The sequence below is a fragment of the Pleurodeles waltl genome, chromosome 6 (assembly GCF_031143425.1).
Source record: "Pleurodeles waltl isolate 20211129_DDA chromosome 6, aPleWal1.hap1.20221129, whole genome shotgun sequence".
Classification (NCBI taxonomy): domain Eukaryota; kingdom Metazoa; phylum Chordata; class Amphibia; order Caudata; family Salamandridae; genus Pleurodeles; species Pleurodeles waltl.
Genome location: NC_090445.1, coordinates 1,313,151,535 through 1,313,174,723, shown reverse-complemented (window position 1 = coordinate 1,313,174,723; position 23,189 = coordinate 1,313,151,535). Strand labels below are relative to the sequence as shown.

The 23,189-nt window shown below is 47.8% G+C and overlaps 1 protein-coding gene across 4 annotated transcripts in view; it reads left to right on the top strand.

The window, feature by feature from the left end:
- WAPL (WAPL cohesin release factor) overlaps window positions 1-23,189 on the top strand; it is a 769,297-nt gene that overhangs the window by 670,032 nt on the left and 76,076 nt on the right. For all 4 annotated transcript variants that reach the window (XM_069240591.1, XM_069240593.1, XM_069240590.1 and 1 more), the window contains exon 18: window positions 16,432-16,527. In XM_069240591.1, coding sequence (XP_069096692.1) covers window positions 16,432-16,527 — 96 coding nt within the window. The remainder of the gene's footprint in view (window positions 1-16,431; window positions 16,528-23,189) is intronic.

Sequence of the window (23,189 nt, the reverse complement as noted above, 5' to 3'; positions counted from 1 at the left end):
TAGAGGGGTGACTTGCCTATGCCACAGGCAGTGTTTTGTGAGCATGGCACCCTGAGGGGGATGCCATGTCGACTTTGCCTTTTTCTCCCCACCAACACACAATCTGCAGTGTGCATGTGTTGGGTGAGGGATCCCTTATGTTCCCTGGTCACAGGACCCTTGGGACAACTGGTACCTTTTACAAGGGACTTATCTGTGGCCAGAGGTGTGCCAATTGTGGAAACAATGGTATATTTGTAGGGAAGGACACTGGTGCTGGGGCCTGGTTAGCAAGATCCCAGCACACACTGAGACAAGTCAGCATCAATATCAGGCAAAAAGTGTGTGGGGGGGTAACTGCAACAAGTGCCAGTTTCCTACATCTTTCATGTACGCCAACCCATTACCGTGCCAACATTTTTCAGAGCCCCAACTTCCTTTTAAGGAAAAGGAGAGACTCCACTGCCTGGGTCCAAAAGAACGCTGGTGTTCTACCTTGATCGTACCAAAGTGCTCTAGGTGGATGACCAACTCTTTGGTTATGTGTATGCGAAGAAACGTCGGGCAGTGCAGAACTGGACAATCTCCAGACGGATCGTAATCAGCATTAAGATCTGCTATGCATTGGCCAAAAAGCAACCTGAGTGTTTGCACGCTCACTCTTCCTGCACTAAAGCTGTGACCACTGTGTTAGCATGTGGATTTCCAGTCCTTGACATCTGTCAGGCAGCAACACTGGTATCTCAGCGCACATTTACCAAACACTACTGCCTTGACAGATAGGTCTGTAGGGCAGGCACTTTTCCCATTCGGTCCTGCAGAGCTTTGCAGTCTGAATTTGGTTTGCAGACCAGTCTCCGGGAATGGTAATGCAAAGGTAAGGAATCTGCAGCTAGAAGTCTCTATCAGATGGACAAGTTACTTACCTTCGGTAGTGCGTTATCTGGTAGAGACTTTATCTAGATTCCTTACCCGACCATCCATCTTCCCTGCTCTGCAAACTTAATTCTAGAAGCCGGTTTTCCCCTTTCAAGGCCTTAGTTTTGATGCACCTGTAGTCCGTGTTCTTCATAGCTCAGCACTTCTGGTGTGGGAAGTGGAGCAAAGTTGTGAAAAGAAACTGACGTCTGCGCACCTGGGTGGCTCCTGTATAAGATCTGCAATGTCATAACTAGCGCAGATGATGCAGATGACGGACGTGGAACCGATAGACACAACTTACCAGTGCGCAGGGGTACTTGTCTCAAAAATCTTTCAGATCCAGTCCGACGGCGAAGGGAGGTTTCAAAAGGTAAGGAATCTGCAGCTAGAAGTAGTCACTACCAGATAAGGCTCTGCAAAGGTAAGTAACTTGTCCTTTTTAGAGATAGTTGCAGAGGTGTTGAGATAGGGTTTTACACCCTCCAGGGTAGTTTAAGTGGTGCTAAGGATTTGCTGGTGGTAATAAGGGTGGAATCAAATACTTTTCTATCTGTGGTGCCTGTTTTTTTTGCTAAATTTGACATATTAGCTTGCATTGTGTAGCAAAGTACCATCTTTCTTGGCATGTTACTCCCCATTTTTACCTGTATATCAGTATGTTTTTGCCTGTCTCACTGGGATCCTGCTGGTCAGGACCTTGGTGCTCATAATTTATGGCCTAATCTGTGTGTTGTCAGTAGTGCTTGACTGTGTCACTGAGGCTCTGCTAACCAGAACCTCAGTGCTTATGCTCTCTTGCACTACTTTTCTTACTGTTACTTACCTGTTTTGGGTTTGTGTACATATAACTTGTGTATATTACTTACCTCCTAAGTGAGGGTATTCTCTGAGATACGTTTGGCATATTGTCATAAAAATAAAGTACCTTTATTTTTAGTAACTCTGAGTATTGTGTTTTCTTATGATATTGTGCTATATGATATAAGTGGTTTAGTAGGAGCTTTGCATGTCTCCTAGTTCAGCCTAAGCTGCTTTGCCATAGCTACCTTCTATCAGCCTAAGTTGCTAGAAACACCTCTATTCTACTAATAAGGGATAACTGGACCTGGCACAGGGTTTAAGTACCACAAGGTACCCACTATAAGCCAGGCCAGCCTCCTACACATGTGCCTTATCAAAAGAGCAGTACAAAAGGGATGAAAGCAACCCAATAACTCATTGTTAGCTTGCGTAGATGTAAATGGACTACAAGAGCATCATTTAACAAAATATTATGCAGATTAGTAAATCATTGTGCTTCTTTTGACACATTGAACACACTCTTTGCAGCATTCCTTCGTGCACAGCCTGGTCCACGTCCCCCGCACTCTATCCTGCGACGCTCAACTCGTTGAGTTGTTCCCCGGCGGCGTGGGACATTCCTTTGTAGTGCTGCACCAACCGCATTTTGCACCTCCTTTGTCCCCGTGTCCTGGGGCTCCCGTGGGTGCTATCTGGTGTTCTGAGGGCTCTCTAAAGTGCTGAGAGCCCCCTCTTCCTTCCCACACACAGTTGAGCCCCCCAGGTCCCTCCTGGGTCCAGATGGCGCCGGAACCAAGGCTTGTGGGAGAAATCCAGCGTCAAAACTCGCCTGCATCCAACTTCTCTTCGTTGGATATCCAGTGCATCACGCAGGAACCCACTGACATCTTCCTTGGGTGCATTTCTGCAGTCTTCGTCTAACCTGGGACTCTTCTTTTGCACCCTCTTCTGGGTTGGCAGGGGCACCTGTCCTTCCTGGAACTTCTTTAGACATCTGGACTTGGTCTCCTTCCTTTGCAGGTCTTCAGGTCCAGGAATCCGCCATTTCTTGTTTGCAGACTTGTAGTGTGCCCTAAGGAAACTTGCAGTACTTTACTCCTGCTTTTCTGGGCTCTGGGGTGAGGTAATTAACTTAACTTAACTTTACTGTATTCTTACTCTCCCAGCGATTCTTCACACACTACCCTTGTCTAGGGGGGAATTCGTGATTCGCAATCCACTTTCTTAGTATATGGTTTGGGTTGCCCCTAGACTTATTTTCGCTCATTGTATTCTATAGCATTTCCTATTGTTTGCACTATCCTATGTCTAATTACTTACCTTATTTTGGTGTCTAGTGCACATATTGTGTATAATACATAATTCCGGAAGGAGTATTGCCTCAAAGGTATTTTTGGCCTTGTCACCCAAATAAACTACCTTTATTTTTGGTAACACTGAGTATTGTCTTTACTTGTGTATAAGTACTGTATAACTATATGTGGTGTTGCATGAGCTGTGCATATCTCCTAGTTCAGCCTAAGCTGCTCTGCTATAGCTATCGCTATCAGCTCAAGCTGCTAGAACATTACTACATTTCACTAATAAGGGATAACTGGACCTGGTGTAAGTACCCAAGTTACCCACTACAAACCAGTGCAGCCTCCTACAGTGATAATTAATCAAAAGCAAATAATTGGAGTATTGAGACAAAAAACAATGAATACAAAAAATATTAATTGTCCATCAGTGCAACTCCCCAAGGCCTATGGGCTTCAGGTGCAGGAGTGTCCATTGCTATCTGGAACAGCTTACCATGCTGGTTGTGGCCGGGGAAGTCTTTGGTTTGAAGCTGCAGGCTTCAAGGCAGAGTCCAGCAGGCGTCACCCCACAGTGGACTTGGGTTCAGGAACACTGGGGAATCTTCACATGACCTGTAGACGTCTGGTGCAGAGGTGGGTACGGAGGCAGTTACGCGGTTCCTTAGGGAAGCGTTCTTTTTCTTTTAAAGTTGGTATCTTGAACAGAACCACTGTTCTCAGGAGATCTTGATCTTTGTCGTAGGCAGGTGTCCTCCCAAGGCTGTGGAGGTTGCTGGGCTTCAGGACCGGTCATCTTTTACGCCCGATCACCAAGGGCTGCAGACATGCCGGTAGGGCACTTGGTGTCTGAAGTCTTCTCTGCTGATGCGACTCAGTAGTGTCCGGCTCAGGAATCTGAGCACTAGGGTCCAGCTGTGCCACCTAAATACTGAATTCAGAGCGCATTACAGGGAGTGCCAGGGGAAGCCAATAGGCTACTCATCTTTAGGGTGACTACAGTTTTTTTTATGACCACTTCTATTGTGAAGTGGGCATAACTTTAACCCTAGTGGTCTACATTCCTTCCAAACAATATGGTGGAAGTTAACAGGTAGTGCCCACTTCAGCTCATCCATCTTAGTGGTGGGTCTGGCATGAAGTGGGGACAACTCCTAATCTGCCCAATTTTCCTGCCAGTCCTACCGCCAAAAGTGGGGTCAGGACCTGGGGGTCGGCTTTCTCTACCATTTGGAGAGGCCTGGGTTGCATTACAAAGGTGGCAATGCTTTTGATGTTTCTCGACCCGGAATGTCCATCCTGCCTGGATGAGGTGTTAGCACCTCCGCCCAGAGCCGGCCTTGTTCTGAATCCTCGAGAGCATTGGCTCTCAACTCAGGGTTCCAGAACTCTAAGGTGCCTGTACTGATTTTGATTAGTCAGTGCCCGTGCTAGGAGTTGGTAGGTTTTCAGGGGGCATCTCTAAGGTGCCCTCTGAGTGCATGTATTAGTAAATCCATCACTAGATTCCAAACATCCCTATTTTCAGGGAAGCCATCTTGTAGCTAGGGGAATTAGTAATGATCAGTCTCCAGCACATGTACTTAAATGGATTCCCAGTTCACTTACTATGTCTTAGAATCGACAAAGACATAGCAGGGGCTTATCTGCTCATGCAGGTGTGCCCTCACATGTAATATAATGCACCCTGCCTTTAGGGCTGGAAGGCCTGCTAGAGGGGTGACTTGCATACATTGCATGCGGTGTAAAGGGGAATGGGCACACAGGCAGTGTGCCATGTCGTGTTTTCATTTTAGTTCTGCGCCATGATATGCAGTCTGTTAAAGCAGCACTGTGTGCACTTTATAAGAGAGTCCCCAAGGGTGCCACAGTTCGTGCTGCTGCTTTCAAGGGCCTTCCTTTAGTATCCCATGCCTTGAGTACCAGGGGGACCATTTACTAGCGACGTAAAGTGGTAGCTAAAGGTTTGTCAATTGGGAAAAACGACTGCAGTTTTTGGGGATAGAGGTCTGGCACTGGGGACCTGTTTAACAGGAAACCAGTCACTTTCAGTTGAAATTGCATCAGAAACCAGGCAAAAAGTGTGTGGGTAGTGTGTGACCATGTTGAAAGAGGCCAATTCTTACACCTCTGATTGTAGCAAGGCATCTTTATGACTACACTAATCCTGAAGGACCCTACGTTAATATCCACATCCATCTGCGCTAGCTATAATTCATGTTAAGTGGCTAGTACTGCCAGTTGAAAGTTTTGCCCTTCAGAGTCACCACTGCCCGAAGGGTCTTCACAAATGGCTAGAATTGGTAGCCACTCACCTCAGAAGAGGGCACCTCACTTTTTCCCCTACTTAAACGACTGGCTGATCAAGTGTGCACGCAAACAGTAGTGCCTAGCCCACACCCAAGCTGCCATCTCCCTGTTCCACAGTGTGGAGTTTGCAGTCAAAGCCACCTAGTCACACCTTCAGTGACTTCATGTCCAGTCCCTCCTGAAGTCAGTCATAAACACATTCTCAGCCAAGGCCTACCCAAGCAATCATGGTGGTGGCATGTCAGGAGCTACTGTCTCCTTTTTAGCCACACACTGTCCTCTCACAGTCCGAACAGCATGTGTGCCTCCCTACGCATGAAGACCGATGTAGAGCAAAAGTCCCTCCCACAGTGTTACATTTGTGTCTGCTCCAAGAGTGCTTATCCCCGAGTGGTCAAAAGCTGGAGGTTTGGAAGATCTAGTGTAAATATGGAAAAGCACCAATCGCACTCTGCTGTGGTGGAACAGCAACAATCTTTTGCGGGTCCTTTGCAGACCAAGTTTTGCCATTGACCATCACTACCGACACATCACTTGCCTGTTAAGGGCATATCTATGCAACAGTAGTCCAGGGTTTGTGGCCACCCTATCAATGGGGACTTCACATGAGCCATCTGATACTTTTAGCCATACACCTATTCCTGAATGCTTTTCTCTGAGATATTCCAGGTAGTCCTGGTGTGGGCAAAAACATGACCACCGTGTTTTCAAAGCAAGACAGCACACACGCCTCAACTGTCAGCACTAGCACAGTAAATTGGCATTGGGTGATTAACCACTGGGTGCATTTCCTAGCGGGGTACCTCCTGAGGTTGCCAACGATTTTGCATACCTGCTCACGCAACAACACGTCCACAAGTGGAAACTCCACCCACAGGTCCAGTTGTCGTACTTTTGTCGGTGGGGGTCCCAGACACAAACTCCTTCACCCATTGTGAAAATGCGAAATGCCTACACATAGCCTTCAGGTTCCCACACCCCCAGTCCATGTTCAGTACTCTGTGGATGAACTGGTAAAGAATATTTGTATAAGCTTTTCTCCCCTCTCAGATGGTGAGAAAACTGCAACAAACAGTCCTCACTCTATTCTTGGTGGTTGCCACGTGGGCCAAGCAGTCATTCTCAAACCTTCTAGAAGTGTCAGTTGCACCGAAAAAAAAGCTCACAAATTCCTTCTTAAACAACAAAGGTCGATCTGACACCTGGACCCCAGGCAGCTCAACCTAGCGATCTGACTCCTGTGATCCTAGATTTAGATTACCTTAATTTGCCTCAAGTTTTTATGCCACTAAGTGGAAGAAATTCGAGCACTGCTGGAGCTCCACCTATACAAAACCCTCTTACATAAATGGTCCAAGACCTAATTTGTCATCTTTTGCATTTACAGAAGTTTGAACTAGCCCATATCTCGATTCGCTGACACCTAGCCGCCCTTGCTACATATATGCTGAACCCGAAACATTCCTCACTGTTAAAGATCCCCTTCATTAAAACGTTCATGGAAGAACTTACACTGGTCATTGTACCTAGAGCGCCGCCTGCCTTAGTCTGGAATCTTGCTGGTGTTCTTACAAGACTCATTGGCCCCCCCCTTTCAAAATATTACACTATTGCCCCTCACAGTTACTCTCCTGGCAGGTCTCCTTCCTTGTAGCCGTAACATACCCAACACATATTAGTGAGATCACTATGCAAGAACCTTTCATCCAGGTCCACGGCAGGGTTGTTCTTAGACCCAACCCAGATTTGTCCCTTAGTGGGTTTCTGTAGGAGGCTGGCCTGGCTTGTAGTGGGTACCAGAGGTACTTACACCTTGTGCCAGGTGCACTTATCCCTTATTAGTGTAGAAGAGGTGTTTCTAGCAGCTTAGGCTGATAGAAGGTAGCTATGGCAAAGCAGCTTAGGCTGACCTAGAAGACATGTAAAGCTCCTACTATACCACTGGTGTCATATGCACAATATCATAAGAAACACAATACACAGAAGTACTAAAAATAAAGGTACTTTATTTTTATGACAATATGCCAAAAGTATCTCAGTGAGTACCCTCGGTATGAGGATAAGATATATACACAAGATATATAGACACAAACCAAAATTATGCAGGTAATAGCCAGAAAAGTAATGCAAACAATGTAAAGTTACAGTAGATTGCAATAGGAGCACATAGGTATAGGGGCAACACAAACCATATACTCCAAAAGTGGAATGCGAACCACGAATGGACCCCAAACCTATGTGAGCTTGTAGAGGGTCGCTCGGACTGTAAGAAAACAGTGAGGGTTAGAAAAATAGCCCACCCCAAGACCCTGAAAGGTAGGTGTAAAGTGCACCTACTACCCCCAGAGAGCACAGAAGTTGTGATAGGGGTTTTCTGCAGGAAGAACAAACACCAGCAATGCAACAGTGGATTTCCGGACCTGAGTACCTGTAAGACAAGGGGACCAAGTCCAATAGTCGCAACAGTGTCGAGAGTGGGCAGGAGTCCAGGAAATGCCAGCTGAGAGTGCAAGGAAGCTGCCACCTGTTGGAAGAAGCTTGGAGTTCTGCAAGAAAGAAGAGGACTAGGAACATCCCCTTTGGAGGATGGATGTCCCACGTCGCGATGAAGCTTGCAGAGGTGTTCCCACTCACAAAGACCGCAAACAAGCCTTGCTAGCTGCAAGGGTCGTGGTAGAGGTTTTTGGGTGCTGCTGTCGCCCAGGAGGGACCAGGATGTCGCCACTTTGAGGAGGAGACAGAGGGGGCGCCCAGCAACATAGGGAGCCCTCACAGAAGCAGGCAGCACCCGCAGAAGTACCTGAACCAGCACTTAGAAGAAGAGTGAACCGGAGTCCACGCGAAGTCACAAAAGGGAGTCCAACGACGTGGGAGGACAACTACGAAGGTTGTGCACTGCAGGTTAGTGTGTCGGGGACCCAGGCTTGGCTGTGCACGAAGGAAATCCTGGAAGAGTGCACAGGAGCCGGAGCACCTGCAAATCACGCGGTACCCAGCAATGCAGTCTAGCGTGGGGATGCAAGGACTTACCTCCACCATACTTGGACTGAAGAGTCACTGGACTGTGGGAGTCACTTGGACAGAGTTGCTGAGTTCCAGGGACCACGCTCGTCGTGCTGAGAGGGGACCCAGAGGACCAGTGATGCAGTCTTTTGGTGCCTGTGGTTGCAGGGGGAAGATTCCGTCGTCCCACAGGAGATTTCTTCAGAGCTCTTGGTGCAGAGAAGAAGCAGGCTACCCCCAGAGCATGCACCACCTGGAAACAGTCGAGAAAGCCGGCAGGATGAAGCGATACAAGGTTGCTAGTAGTCGTCTTGCTACTTTGTTGCGGTTTTGCAGGCGTCCTGAGCAGTGAGCGGTCGATCCTTTGGTAGAAGGTGAAGAGGGAGATGCAGAGGAACTCTGATGAGCTCTTGCATTCGTTATCTTGTGAGATCCCCAAAGCAGAGATCCTAAATAGCCAGAAAAGGAGGTTTGGCTACCTAGGAAGGAGGATTGGCTACCAAGAGAGGTAAGAGCCTATCAGAAGGAGCCTCTGACGTCACCTGCTGGCACTGGCCACTCAGAGCAGTCCAGTGTGCCACAAACACATCTGTTTCCAAGATGGCAGAGGTCTAGGACACACTGGAGGAGCTCTGGGCACCTCCCCTGGGAGGTGCAGGTCAGGGGAGTGGTCACTCCCCTTTCCTTTGTCCAGTTTCGCGCCAGCGTTGGGGGGATCCCTGAACCGGTGTAGACTGGCTTATACAGAGATGAGCACCATCTGTGCCCATCAAAGCATTTCCAGAGGCTGGGGGAGGCTACTCCTCCCCAGCCCATCACACCTATTTCCAAAGGGAGAGGGTGTAACACAGGTAACAAAGGAAATCCTTTGTTCTGCCTTCCTGGGACAGGGCTGCCTGGACCCCAGGGGGGCAGAAACCTGTCTGAGGGGTTGGCAGCAGCTGCAGTGAAAACCCTGAAAAGGCAGTTTGGCAGTACCCGGGTTCTGTGCTAGAGACCCGGGGGATCATGGAATTGTTGGGGTGACAATTCCATGATCTTAGACATGTTACATGGCCATGTTCGGAGTTACCATTGTGACGCTTGTACATAGGTAGTGACCTATGTACAGTGCACGTGTGTAATGGTGTCCCCACACTCACAAAGTCCGGGGAATTTGCCATGAACGATGTGGGGGCACCTTGGCTAGTGGCAGGGTGCCCACACACTAAGTAACTTTGCACCCAACTTTCACCAGGTGAAGGTTAGACATATAGGTGACTTATAAGTTACTTAAGTGCAGTGGTAAATGGCTGTGAAATAACATGGACGTTATTTTACGCAGTCTGCCGTGGCAGGCCTGTGTAAGAATTGTCAGAACTCCCTATGGGTGGCAAAAGAAATGCTGCAGCCCATAGGGATCTCCTGGAACCCCAGTACCCTGGGTACCTCAGTACCATATACTAGGGAATTATATGGGTGTACCAGTATGCCAATGTGAATTGGTAAATTTAGTCACTAGCCTGTTAGTGACAAATGTGGAAAGCAGAGAGAGCATAACCACTGAGGTTCTGATTAGCAGAGCCTCAGTGAGACAGTTAGGCATCACACAGGGAACACATACATGTAGGCCACAAACATATGAGCACTGGGGTCCTGGCTAGCAGGGTCCCAGTGACACATAACAAACATACTGACAACATAGGGTTTTCACTATGAGCAATGGGCCCTGGCTAGCAGGATCCCAGTGAGACAGTGAAAACACCCTGATATATACTCACAAACAGGCCAAAAGTGGGGGTAACAAGGCTAGAAAGAGGCTACTTTCTCACAGTTTCCCCCTTTCAACAAGACAATTAAACTCCCCGTCTTCTTCCCACAGCCTGAATCAGTAGCAGAAAAATCACTACACACACGTCTAGTGTGCTCTTATGTTTTACATAAACAGGACTACGTGTTTACGTAAAACATACAATCTTTTTATTGCCTTTTCACAGACATATAAAGGTCCTTCCAAGTCAAAGGGAGGGATAGCCAGGTCGATCATCTGATGTATCCAAAACTTCAAAGCCTAAGGGACCCTACCTCCCTTTCCCAGATCTGACTAACCCTGCAAACAGGGCACCCCTATGTCCTTTTTTGGGAACATAACCATACCTGACATCTGTTAAAGCTGCCACATTTTCAACCTCTACAACTTCACAATCAACTACTGTGTGGACATTCTTGCAAGGCATATTTTCCTATGGATTCCTTTTCAGACCTCTGCACCATCCACTGGTTAGCAGCTTATCAGGGTAGTAGTGCTTTAGAGTTGCTACAGAGCATGTGCATCTACAGCCACAAATGCTATGAACACGTTGTTATAAGCATCTGTTCACCTGGTTACTTTAACTTACATGCAACTCTTCATGTCCCTTCCGAAACAAGCAAAGTCTGGGCTGAGTCGCACAATCCCACCTGCCTGTGTGCAGGGGTATTGCAGAAGATTTTCTCACTGAGGCTCTGCTAATCAGAACCTCCTGCTCCTGCTTCTTTTCTTCTTTTCTTCTTCTCTGTTCTTCTGTTCTTCCTCCTCGCTCCTCGTCTGTAATCTTCTTCTGTACTCTTCTTTCCCCCGTCTTCACTCTACTTCTCTTCTTCCTCATCTTCTTCTGTGGTCTTCTGCCCTCTGTTCTTCGTTTTCTGTATCTTCTTCTGTATCTTCTTCTGTGTTCTTCTGTGTTCTTCCGGTCTTCCTTTCTTCTCTAATTCCGGTCTTCTGATCTTCCTTTCTTCTCTCCTTCCGGTCTTCTGTTCTTCTGTTCTTCTTGTCTTCTTGTCTTCTGTTCTTCTTGTCTTCTGTTCTTCTTGTCTTCTGACTTCGGCTCTTCTGCCTCCTCCGTCCTTTTCTCCCCGCGCCGGCCCTCCTGCTCCTGCCTCATCCCCCTCCCCCACTCGCATCCCCCTCTCTATCTTCCCTATCTAACCCGTTCACTATTCACCTCCCCCCCCTCCTCCTATCTCTCTATCCCACTATCTAACTCCCTCACTCTCCACCTCCTCCTATCTTCCTATCTCTCTATCTATTTCCCTATCTATCGATTTCCCTATCTATTTTCCCTATCTATTTCTCTATCTCTCCCCCCTCCCTCACCCCTTCTATTACCTATCTTCCTATCCTCTCACTCTACCTCTCACCCTCACCCACCTCTACAACCCCCTCCCCTATCTTCTCAACCCTACTCCTATCTTTCTCCCTTATCTCCTAAACCTCCTAACACTCACCCCCCTCCACCCTTAAACCCTCCTCCCCCAGCTCTTCTCACTCTACCTGTCCCCCCTCCCTCGCGCTTTCCCGCCGCGACCTCCTGCTCGCCCCGCCCCCCAGCTCCCATTCGCCCCCACCTGACCCCTCCCCCCCTACCTCATATGGCGGCCGCTGCGCGACTGCACAGCTGGCGCGCCAGAGGCAAGCCCGTCCGCGCCTGTCCCGCGCCCAGCGCCACGACCCCTGGTCCCCAGCTCTCCCAAGCCCCGCTGACCCGCTACGACCCCACCACCCTCCACGCCCTCAACCCGGGACGCTCCAACACTTGCTTCCAAGCTCACCCCAAACGCACCCATGGACCCTTCACCTGCAACTCCTGCAAATGCACCTTCCACCATGCAACAACCATGACCACCAGCCCACGCGCCATCAACCACCTCAAGTGCATCCTAGTCAACGCTCGCTCCGTCCACAAACACGCCGTTGAACTCTGGGACCTCCTGGACTCCATAGCACCGGACGTCGCCTTCATCACGGAGACCTGGATGAACGCCTCCTCGGCCCCTGACATCGCCACTGCCATCCCCGAAGGCTACAAGATCTCCAGAAAAGACTGCACCAACCAGGTAGGAGGAGGAGGTATCGCCATCGTCTTCAAAGACTCCATCAGCGTCACCACCTCCACCGAAGACACCCCTCTCGCCGCTGAACACCTGCATTTTCAGATTCGCACCGATCCGAGGACCACCCTCAGAGGATCCCTCATCTACCGTCCTCCCGGGCCACGCGCCCCTTTCAGCGACGCCATCGCCGACTTCATCTCCCCGCACGCCCTCGCCGGACTACATCCTCCTAGGTGACCTCAACTTCCATCTGGAACAAAACAACGACCCCAACACCACCACCCTGCTCGACAACCTCGCCAACCTCGGCCTCAAACAACTGGTGAACACCTCCACCCACATCGCCGGACACACGCTTGACCGCATCTTCTCCGCCAGCAAACACGTCTTCTTCAGCCACGCCTCCGCCCTACACTGGACCGACCACAGCTGCGTCCACTTCACATTCCGACGCGAGACCCGCCACCTCCGCACCCAACCCATCCCTCGTCGACAGTGGAACAAGATCCCCGAAGAGCAACTCTTCTCCGCACTCGCCACCAACCAACCCACCCTCACCACCGACCCCAACGACGCAGCCCTCAACCTCACAAACTGGCTCTCCAACTGCGCAGACATCCTTGCTCCCCTCAAACGCACGCATCAACAGACCAACACCAAAAAACCTCTCTGGTTCTCTGACACCCTCAAAGAATCAAAGGAAACTTGTCGCGCCCTTGAGAAAGCCTGGCGCAGGGACCGCACCGCTGACAACATGTCCGCCCTCAAGAACGCTACCCGCGAACACCACCACCTGATCCGCGCCGCCAAAAGGAACTTTTTCACCGACAGACTGGACAAAAACAGACACAACAGCAGAGAACTCTTCAGCATCGTCAAGGAGTTCTCCAACCCCAGCGCCAACGCCGTCACACCCTCACAGGATCTGTGCGAATCCCTCGCCACTTTCTTCCATCGCAAGATTAGCGACCTCCACGACAGCTTCGGACACCAGGCCCAACCAAACACCACCGAACCGGCATCCATGGCCATCACCCTCTACAACTGGTCCCACATCAACACGGAAGAAACCAAATCCATCATGAACTCTATCCACTCCGGCGCCCCTTCGGACCCCTGCCCGCACTTCATCTTTAACAAAGCCAACGACATCATCGCCCCGCACCTCCAGACCGTCATCAACTCTTCTTTTTCTTCTGCTACCTTCCCCGAATGCTGGAAACACGCCGAAGTCAACGCCCTACTAAAGAAACCTACGGCTGACCCGAGCGACCTGAAAAACTTCCGCCCCATCTCTCTTCTGCCTTTCCCAGCCAAAGTAATAGAGAAGACCGTCAACAAACAGCTGACCACCTTTCTGGAAGACAACAACCTGCTCGACCCCTCACAAACCGGATTCCGAACGAACCACAGCACTGAAACCGCCCTCATCTCAGTCACTGACGACATCAGAACCCTGATGGACAACGGTGAAACAGTTGCCCTCATTCTGCTCGACCTCTCGGCTGCCTTTGACACCGTCTGTCACCGCACCCTAATCACCCGCCTCCGCTCCACCGGAATCCAAGGCCAGGCCCTGGACTGGATCGCCTCCTTCCTCTCAAACCGTTCCCAAAGGGTTTACCTCCCTCCGTTTCGCTCAAAACCCACCGAGATCATCTGCGGTGTACCCCAAGGCTCATCACTCAGCCCGACACTCTTCAATGTCTACATGAGCCCCCTCGCCAACATCGAACGCAAGCACGACATCATCATCATCACCTCCTACGCCGACGACACGCAACTTATACTCTCCCTCACCAAGGACCCCGCCAGCGCCAAGACCAACCTACAAGAGGGTATGAAGGACGTCGCAGATTGGATGAGGCTCAGCCGCCTAAAGCTGAACTCTGAAAAAAGCGGAAGTCCTCATCCTCGGCAACACCCCGTCCGCCTGGGACGACTCCTGGTGGCCCACAGCCCTCTGCACCGCACCGACCCCCACAGACCACGCCCGCAACCTCGGCTTCATCTTGGACCCTCTTCTCACCATGACCAAGCAAGTCAACGCCGTGTCCTCCGCCTGCTTTCTCACCCTCCGCATGCTCCGCAAGATCTTCCGCTGGATCCCCGCCGAGACCAGAAAAACCGTGACCCACGCCCTCGTCACGAGCCGCCTGGACTACGGCAACACCCTCTACGCCGGGACCACAGCCAAACTCCAAAATCGCCTGCAACGCATTCAAAACGCCTCGGCCCGCCTCATCCTCGACATACCCCGCAGCAGCCACATCTTCGCACACCTGAGACACCTGCACTGGCTCCCAGTCAGCAAAAGGATCACCTTCCGACTTCTCACCCACGCACACAAAGCCCTCCACGACAAGGGAACGGAATACCTCAACAGACGCCTCAGCTTCTACGTCCCCACCCGCCTCCTCCGCTCCTCTGGCCTCGCACTCGCTGCTGTCCCTCGCATCCGCCGCTCCACGGCGGGTGGGAGATCTTTCTCCTTCCTGGCGGCCAAGACCTGGAACTCCCTCCCCACCAGCCTCAGGACCACCCAGGACCACTCCGCTTTCCGGAGACTCCTAAAGACCTGGCTTTTTGAGCAGCGATAACCCCCCCCTTTCTCCCCTAGCGCCTTGAGACCCGCACGGGTGAGTAGCGCGCTTTATAAATGTTAATGATTTGATTTGATTTGATCCAGTCTGCTGCATGGGGCATATCCAAAATGTGAGGAAGTTTCTGTTAAGAGTAACCAACAGAAGAACAATTTAAGTAGCTTCAGTAATGCTCTTTTTGGTGGATACTCTGACTGGAATACAGACATTGTGCCACATCTTTCTTCCCAACAAGCATTTCCCTGCCTACGTTGCAGTATCTAATCACAGTGCTGCAGTTGTAGGTAGCAAAATGCTCAGCAAGCTGGGAAGGGGAGCTGGGCATGGGGGCGCGCACACATGAAAAAAAGAAAAAAGTGGCAATCTCAGCAAGGCAAAGCCAGCGTCAAGAGTAGGCCAGTGTTTGCCCTGTGGTTAAATGTCTGCAAGTAAATCTATCTATCTTCAAATTCCTCACCGGTCCTCCCACCTCACCATTTTGTGATCGGGGACTCATTTTCTCCATCTAAAAATCTTGCCCAGTTCCCCCAACCAAATTGCTAGTGAGCTCTGCGTCTTGGTTCGCTGAGAGCCTAGAACGTAACTGACGTGGGTGCACACAGGTTGCGCTTATATGCGGCTCCGCACATCACTTTTAGAGCATTTCTGCATGGAGCTGCATAACTAGACCTGCCGGCACGCAGGTGTACTGCTGAAGATTTTCAGCATCTAGTCTTCTGCCTGAGGAATAACCAAAAGGTGAGGATTCTGCAGTTAGATTTAATTTCTACCTGAAAAACTGTTAGCCAGGGTAAGTATTTCTTTTATAGTTTTGTTACTCTTAATCTATAGGCCTTTCAGTCATCAGTTTGATAACTCAAGGCATAGTTTAATATTTTGGGAAGTGAACTACCAAGGGTGCTTATCTCCTTGGAGAGTCATAAATGATGTGTGTGGTATACTGAATCGTGCAGACAGTTGTTGCAGAGGTCTTCATTAAAACCTGATAAATTAAGTTTTTAACCTGACGCTAGCTTGCAGGGACTCCAGTAAGTTGTTAGTGAGAATAAACCTATGGCTAAGCACCATCATGAAGCAAACGTTATCTTAATGTTTCCAAAAGGCTTATGTAGATGGCAGGGGCTGTGACTTTATCAAACATATAAGCCATTGCTGCCTTTCGGATATTCTATATTAAGGATTTGCTAAAATTATCAGTCTGTAAATGGGTTTTTTCCCTGATGCTAATACAATGTCCAAATAACCACAGTTGTCTTTGCCAGAAAATTAGCCATTTTTGTGTTCTGGAAGGCTGCAGTTCTAGTTCTTTTTTTTTTTTGGGTAAATGTTTTCCACTTCATGGGTTCTCTGTTGCAGAGGATGCGAATTCAAAGATAGGGGAAATTCGCATACACTATATACACAGATTGAAATAAAAGACTTTGCTTTAGATAATGTGGTCTGTGTATGTGTGGTTTATTACTTCTGTTCCTCCATCTACTTAATCGGTTATGTTATCCACTTATCTAACAGTCATGGATTGTAAGAACTAAGATTTATTTGTACTTGTTGGTGATCTTTAGAGAATGATGAAATGTATTTCGTAGGTTGTGCTGATACAAGAAGACATATCTCATGTTCATGTTTTTGGGCATGCATGTCTGAATTATTCTGTTGCTTTTCAGATGAATGTGACTACTGTTCGCAAATATTTGCCCCAGGGAGACTTCTCGATAATGACAGAAATGCTACAAAAATTCCTAAGTTTCATGAACCTTACAGTGAGTACTGTGTATTGCCTTTTAAATTATTTATACTATTTATATTCTCTTCCAGTTTGACCGTTGCAACCCCGGGTGCATTTTCATAATGCTTCATTTAGACCAATACTTTAATTGAATATCCCTGACTATATCAGTATTGTTGGCACCATCCCATTCCCAAAGTCTGAATATGTAATGGCACAAATTAAGTCTTTTAAAATTATACTCAGATCAAACTTTAATTAAGCTGGTGAAATTCCTGAGTTTTGCATGATACACTATAATCAATTTTTTGCATGTGAAAAGCCTAGCTTGTGCAGAAGCTATCTGAGACACTGTTTGCATCAGTCTCCTTTCAGTATCTCATGAGACCTTTTATATGAGCTGCATGTTTGCATAAAAAGTCACATAGGGTAAGCAAACCACATTTTGATCTGAAAGCACAATTTCATGAACTTGCTTAAAAAAAAGATACAATTTCATACACCCTTATCTGTTAAGTGTGATATTGCTTATTCTACTCAACCTCTGTAGGAAAGTGCCCCTCACCCCCTATTAACAGACATAATTCTTGCCTGATATTGATGCCAACTTTGAGAGTGTGCTGGGACCCTGCTAACTAGGCCGCAGCGCCAGTGTCCTTGCCAAAATCTGTATCTTTGTATCCACAATTGGCACACCCATGGCACACAGTTAGATCCCTTGTAAAAGTACCCATGGTGGACCCCTCACCAAGCACAGGCACACTGCCAATGCAGCTTGTGTGCCGATTGGGAGACAAAGTGCCATACCCACAAACCAGTGCCTGTGGCATAGGTAAGCCACCCCTCTAGCAGGCCTTACAGCCCTAATGCAGGGTGCACTATACTACAGGTGAGGGCATAGCTGCATGAGCAATATGCCCCTATAGTGTCTAAGTCAATTCTTAGACATTGTAAGTGCAGTGTATCCATATTGAGTATATGGTCTGGGAGTTAGTCATTACAAACTCCACAGCACCATAATGGCTTCACTGAATACTGGCAAGTTTGATATCTGACATCTCAGCACAATGCACCCACACTGATGCCAGTGTGGGATTTATTGAAAAGTGCACCCAGAGGGCATCTTAGAGATGCTCCCTTGTATGTTCGCCAAACTGCTAATACAAGACTGACCGGTCTTTGCCAGGCTGCCATTCTCAGATGAGTTTCTGACCACATGGGTGGGAGCCTTTGTGCTCCCTGTGGCCAGAAACAAAGCCTGTCCTAGGTGGAGGTGATTCATCCCCCCCCCCCCTCCAAACCACCAATTCCAATCAAAGTGGTATTGATATATACAGGGAGTGCAGAATTATTAGGCAAATTAGTATTTTGACCACATCATCCTCTTTATGCATGTTGTCTTACTCCAAGCTGTATAGGCTCGAAAGCCTACTACCAATTAAGCATATTAGGTGATGTGCATCTCTGTAATGAGAAGGGGTGTGGTCTAATGACATCAACACCCTATATCAGGTGTGCATAATTATTAGGCAACTTCCTTTCCTTTGGCAAAATGGGTCAAAAGAAGGACTTGACAGGCTCAGAAAAGTCAAAAATAGTGAGATATCTTGCAGAGGGATGCAGCACTCTTAAAATTGCAAAGCTTCTGAAGCGTGATCATCGAACAATCAAGCGTTTCATTCAAAATAGTCAACAGGGTCGCAAGAAGCGTGTGGAAAAACCAAGGCGCAAAATAACTGCCCATGAACTGAGAAAAGTCAAGCGTGCAGCTGCCACAATGCCACTTGCCACCAGTTTGGCCATATTTCAGAGCTGCAACATCACTGGAGTGCCCAAAAGCACAAGGTGTGCAATACTCAGAGACATGGCCAAGGTAAGAAAGGCTGAAAGACGACCACCACTGAACAAGACACACAAGCTGAAACGTCAAGACTGGGCCAAGAAATATCTCAAGACTGATTTTTCTAAGGTTTTATGGACTGATGAAATGAGAGTGAGTCTTGATGGGCCAGATGGATGGGCCCGTGGCTGGATTGGTAAAGGGCAGAGAGCTCCAGTCCGACTCAGACGCCAGCAAGGTGGAGGTGGAGTACTAGTTTGGGCTGGTATCATCAAAGATGAGCTTGTGGGGCCTTTTCGGGTTGAGGATGGAGTCAAGCTCAACTCCCAGTCCTACTGCCAGTTCCTGGAAGACACCTTCTTCAAGCAGTGGTACAGGAAGAAGTCTGCATCCTTCAAGAAAAACATGATTTTCATGCAGGACAATGCTCCATCACACGCGTCCAAGTACTCCACAGCGTGGCTGGCAAGAAAGGGTATAAAAGAAGGAAATCTAATGACATGGCCTCCTTGTTCACCTGATCTGAACCCCATTGAGAACCTGTGGTCCATCATCAAATGTGAGATTTACAAGGAGGGAAAACAGTACACCTCTCTGAACAGTGTCTGGGAGGCTGTGGTTGCTGCTGCACGCAATGTTGATGGTGAACAGATCAAAACACTGACAGAATCCATGGATGGCAGGCTTTTGAGTGTCCTTGCAAAGAAAGGTGGCTATATTGGTCACTGATTTGTTTTTGTTTTGTTTTTGAATGTCAGAAATGTATATTTGTGAATGTTGAGATGTTATATTGGTTTCACTCGTAATAATAAATAATTGAAATGGGTATATATTTTTTTTTTGTTAAGTTGCCTAATAATTATGCACAGTAATAGTCACCTGCACACACAGATATCCCCCTAACATAGCTAAAACTAAAAACATACTACAAACTACTTCCAAAAATATTCAACTTTGATATTAATGAGTTTTTTGGGTTCATTGAGAACATGGTTGTTGTTCAATAATAAAATTAATCCTCAAAAATACTACTTGCCTAATAATTCTGCACTCCCTGTGTGTGAAGTACTTAATAATATATGTACTTACCTGCAACTTGAATCTTGTGATTCGATAAATAAGAAAATATATTTTTGCAATTTAAAAATAATTGGTCTGGAGTTGTCATTGAGTGTGTGCTTCTTCTGTTGTCTGTGTGTGTACCACAAATGCTTTGCACTACCTACCCTCTGATAAGCCTAACTGCTCGACCACACTACCACAAAAGAAAGCATTAGTATTATCTACTTTAGCCTATGTTAAGCTGCTGGGGAACCCCTGGACTCTGTGCACACTATATCTCATTTTGATATACTATATTCAGAGCCAGCTTCCTTCACCTTCTTTTTGTAATTACAGACATCCCACTCCTCTTTTTTTGTTTGTGCGGTCAGGACAGGAACCTGAACCACTTTAAAAAGTGACAGCCCCTCCGTGAAAAAGTTACTCTGTTTTTATTGTGCCTGCATATTTTCAGCTACCTTGTATACTGCTGCGTCTGAAATTATGCTAGTTTAAGGATAGATCGTGGACAGACTAAAGCTGGCAATTGCAATGCATACTGGCAGTGCTTAGATTGCTTCTTTCCTAAACAAATTGACATTGCACTTTTTTTTAGATTTACATCAGCAAGTTTAATAGCAGAGTACATTATAATTCATAGGAGTTACCTGCCACTGTGTCTTGTATGCTGGTGGACAATTATTGTTGTAAAATACGCTGGTTTTTTTCACACTGGAGAGGGCTTAAAAATACACCAAACGTAAAAAAATACTGTTCAGACTTTGATACCTCATTTGAAAGTTATGAGAATTAGCTGATTAATTATACCCTCTCTTAAGATTGGACAGTAATTACTGTGCTTTTATATTGGCAAGTTTTGTAAATGGGAACTAAGGAGAGCTCAAAACCAATGATAAGGGGATTTGGTGAAGAAGTAATTCATTGTCATTTTTACAGTTTCTTCTAACCATGGCAGGAGTATTTTCCGCCTTAGGTACACCTATCTGAGATGCATGAACTTTTAACATTTTTCTATTTACACAGTGTAGGAAAGTCCTCCTTTTTTCCCATTGCCCCCAAACGTTTTGGACAGATACTGGTGGTTACTGACTGTTGGTTGTGCCCTGGGTACTGCTTAACAGACCCAGGGCCAGTGCTCTGTGTAAAGTGGCATGCAAATTAGACTAATTATAATTGGCAGTATCAACCTACTTATAAGTCTCTAGTATATGGTACGGCATGTAGGTTTAGGGACACCAGCATATGCAGTGCACCCATAGGTGCACTGCTGAGGTGCCCAGTGTCATTTTAACGGCAGCCTTGCCTTGCTGGCAGATTATAAACTAAAGTTATATGCATAATCGACTTCGTAATTAAAAGCGCTTCCAAAGTCTTAATCCACCTTATGTTTACATATGTCACCCCTAAGGTGTGTTCTAACTGCTCCTATGGTTGGGTGCTATGTATCTCTAAGCAGGGACCTTATTAAAATTGTTGTATAAGCCCTGGTGAGGTAAAATAGCCAAATTCATTTTTCCCTCACTGTAATGAATGACCTCTATAAGCTAAAACTGGGATACTTTATTTAAATGAAGTCCCCATAAGAGCCAGATACTTGGAGTTGGCATCAAATTGTTATAAGAAATCCCACAACTTGCCATTGTTGGATTTAATATAACTGGTTCAGGTAAAGAGTTTTAAAACTCTACCTGAAAGTTGCCAGCTTAAGCTCTGTAGTGCCCTTCTCTGATTAGCCAGCCTCTGGCAGCCTGGCCACGCTGTCTTGATGAGGTGTGGAGTGGCCTGGGCTGAACACAAAGGATGTGCCTAGGGAGGATATCTGCCTCAGCAGATGGTGAAACAGGATGGGGAGAGCAGCCAAACTGGCCTTCAGAGGAAGGGAAGGACGTTTGGAGCAGCTAAGGACCTCCCCCATTTCCTGCAACCCCAGACAGTTAGGTGCCCTCTTGATTAGATTAAGAGAGGGGTGTGTTTAGGATTTTGGCCACGCCGGTGGGTGGGCTCAGCCAGACCTAAGCTCCAAAATTTTGTTTCGGCCATGTTGGATTTTTAAATAATGTTGCTCCCTTTGATTGATTTTTGCCACACTTCCCAGGAAGTTGTCATCCAGGGGGGAAGTGTCCTGCTTGTGATTGATCAGTCGGTCCCTCCTGCTTTTCACCCCCGGAGCAAAAATAAATATGACAGAGCTGAGCCAACACACCTCGGATCCCTACAATGAACAACATCAGAAGGACTGCCCTGCTGGACCCTTAACGTGCACCTGCACGCTTGGGCTTCACCACAAAAAGGACTTTGGCTAGATTCAACTTGTTCAAGAAGGGTGTCCCTGCTTGTTACAGGTGAAAAATAGCTAACCAGTCCCCTGCATCAAATCCTGAAGAAACTGATCAGCTGACTGCTGTCCAGTGGTCTTTTTGGAGTTTGAGCCAGGTGCATTCTGGGAGTTGGAATCCTATCCCTCAAGGAGCAACTCAGAGCTTCTGGAACCTTTGGGTGAGTTGTGGACTCCTTATGGATTTTCAAAGACCTTCTGGAAGAAGATCCAGAAGTTAGGAGAAGATTGGAATTTTTTTGTTAAAAGCTCCATAAGGGACGACCCACTGTCGAGTCAAGCCGGCTTACCGCGATCCGGCCTGACTTGCAGGTTCATCCCACTGAAAAGCGCCAGAGCCCCAGAGTTTCCAGATTTCACCATAGGCTCCTGTAAAGGCAATACAACAACGTCAACACAAAATCAGCTCGCATTGGAAGGTCGTCCGAGGGCGGAGAGAAAAAGCTCCATAAAAGTGACTAAGTCTGAAGGTAAAGAGTTGACCAGGACTTCCTGCGCAACATATCTGAGGAGGGCTCCAGAGACATCTAATCAAGATTCAGCTTTGACCCGGACGAAGATTTTAGTCCCCAAAAATAATCTAGATCCGAGCGTTAGAGGTCTCCAGGGAGGTCGGGTTGGATTGGTGACTTCTTTCCACTGAAGACAATCTTCAAGAAAATGCCTAAGGTCCTCATTATAACTTTTGAGTTCTTTTCACAAGACCGCCAAAGCCACAGGTGCCAGAAGACCGCCAGTCCTGGCGGTCTTCCGTCCACCATAATATGAGTCCTGAAGGATTTCCGACACAATTTGGATGGAAATCCTTCAGTAGTCGTGCTGGCGGTCGGAGGCGCAGGGGCGCTTCCACCATCGGCCTGACCCTGCCAAAAGGACTCCACCAGCTGTATTACGACCTGTAATACGGCCTGGCGGTGTCCTGAAGGTGGGGCGCTGGCGGCAGTTGAAGCGCCTTTTCCTGTTCCCTGCTGGACGACCTCCTCGCCGGACAAGGTAAGACTATCGTCCAACAGGGGAGGGGGGTGGGAGGGTGGGTGGTGTAGTGTGAGTGAGTGAGTGTTTGTATGGGTGTTTGAATGCATGTATGATTGTTGAAGTGAGTGCGTGTTGGAATGTTTGTGTGAGTGAATGCATGTATGCAGGGTGTGTGTGCGTGTGCAGGGAGGACGGGTATGGGGATGCTGTTCTGGAATGGGGTGCTGTACAGGAAGGTGTGGGTTCTGGTATGGGGGGGGGTGGGAGGTATTGGGATTGCAGGGGGGATGGGGGTGTTGGAGGAATCATCTGCTGGTGACAGGAAAGAAATTTCCTGTCACTGGTAGCCTTTCCGCCAAGGTTTTCGTGGCGGTGCTACTGCCGTGGAAACCCTAGTGAAAAGCTGACTCTAAATACCGCCAGTGGTCTTCATTAGACCGCCGGGTCAGATATGCTAATCTCCGGCCCGGCTGTCCAACCTCCC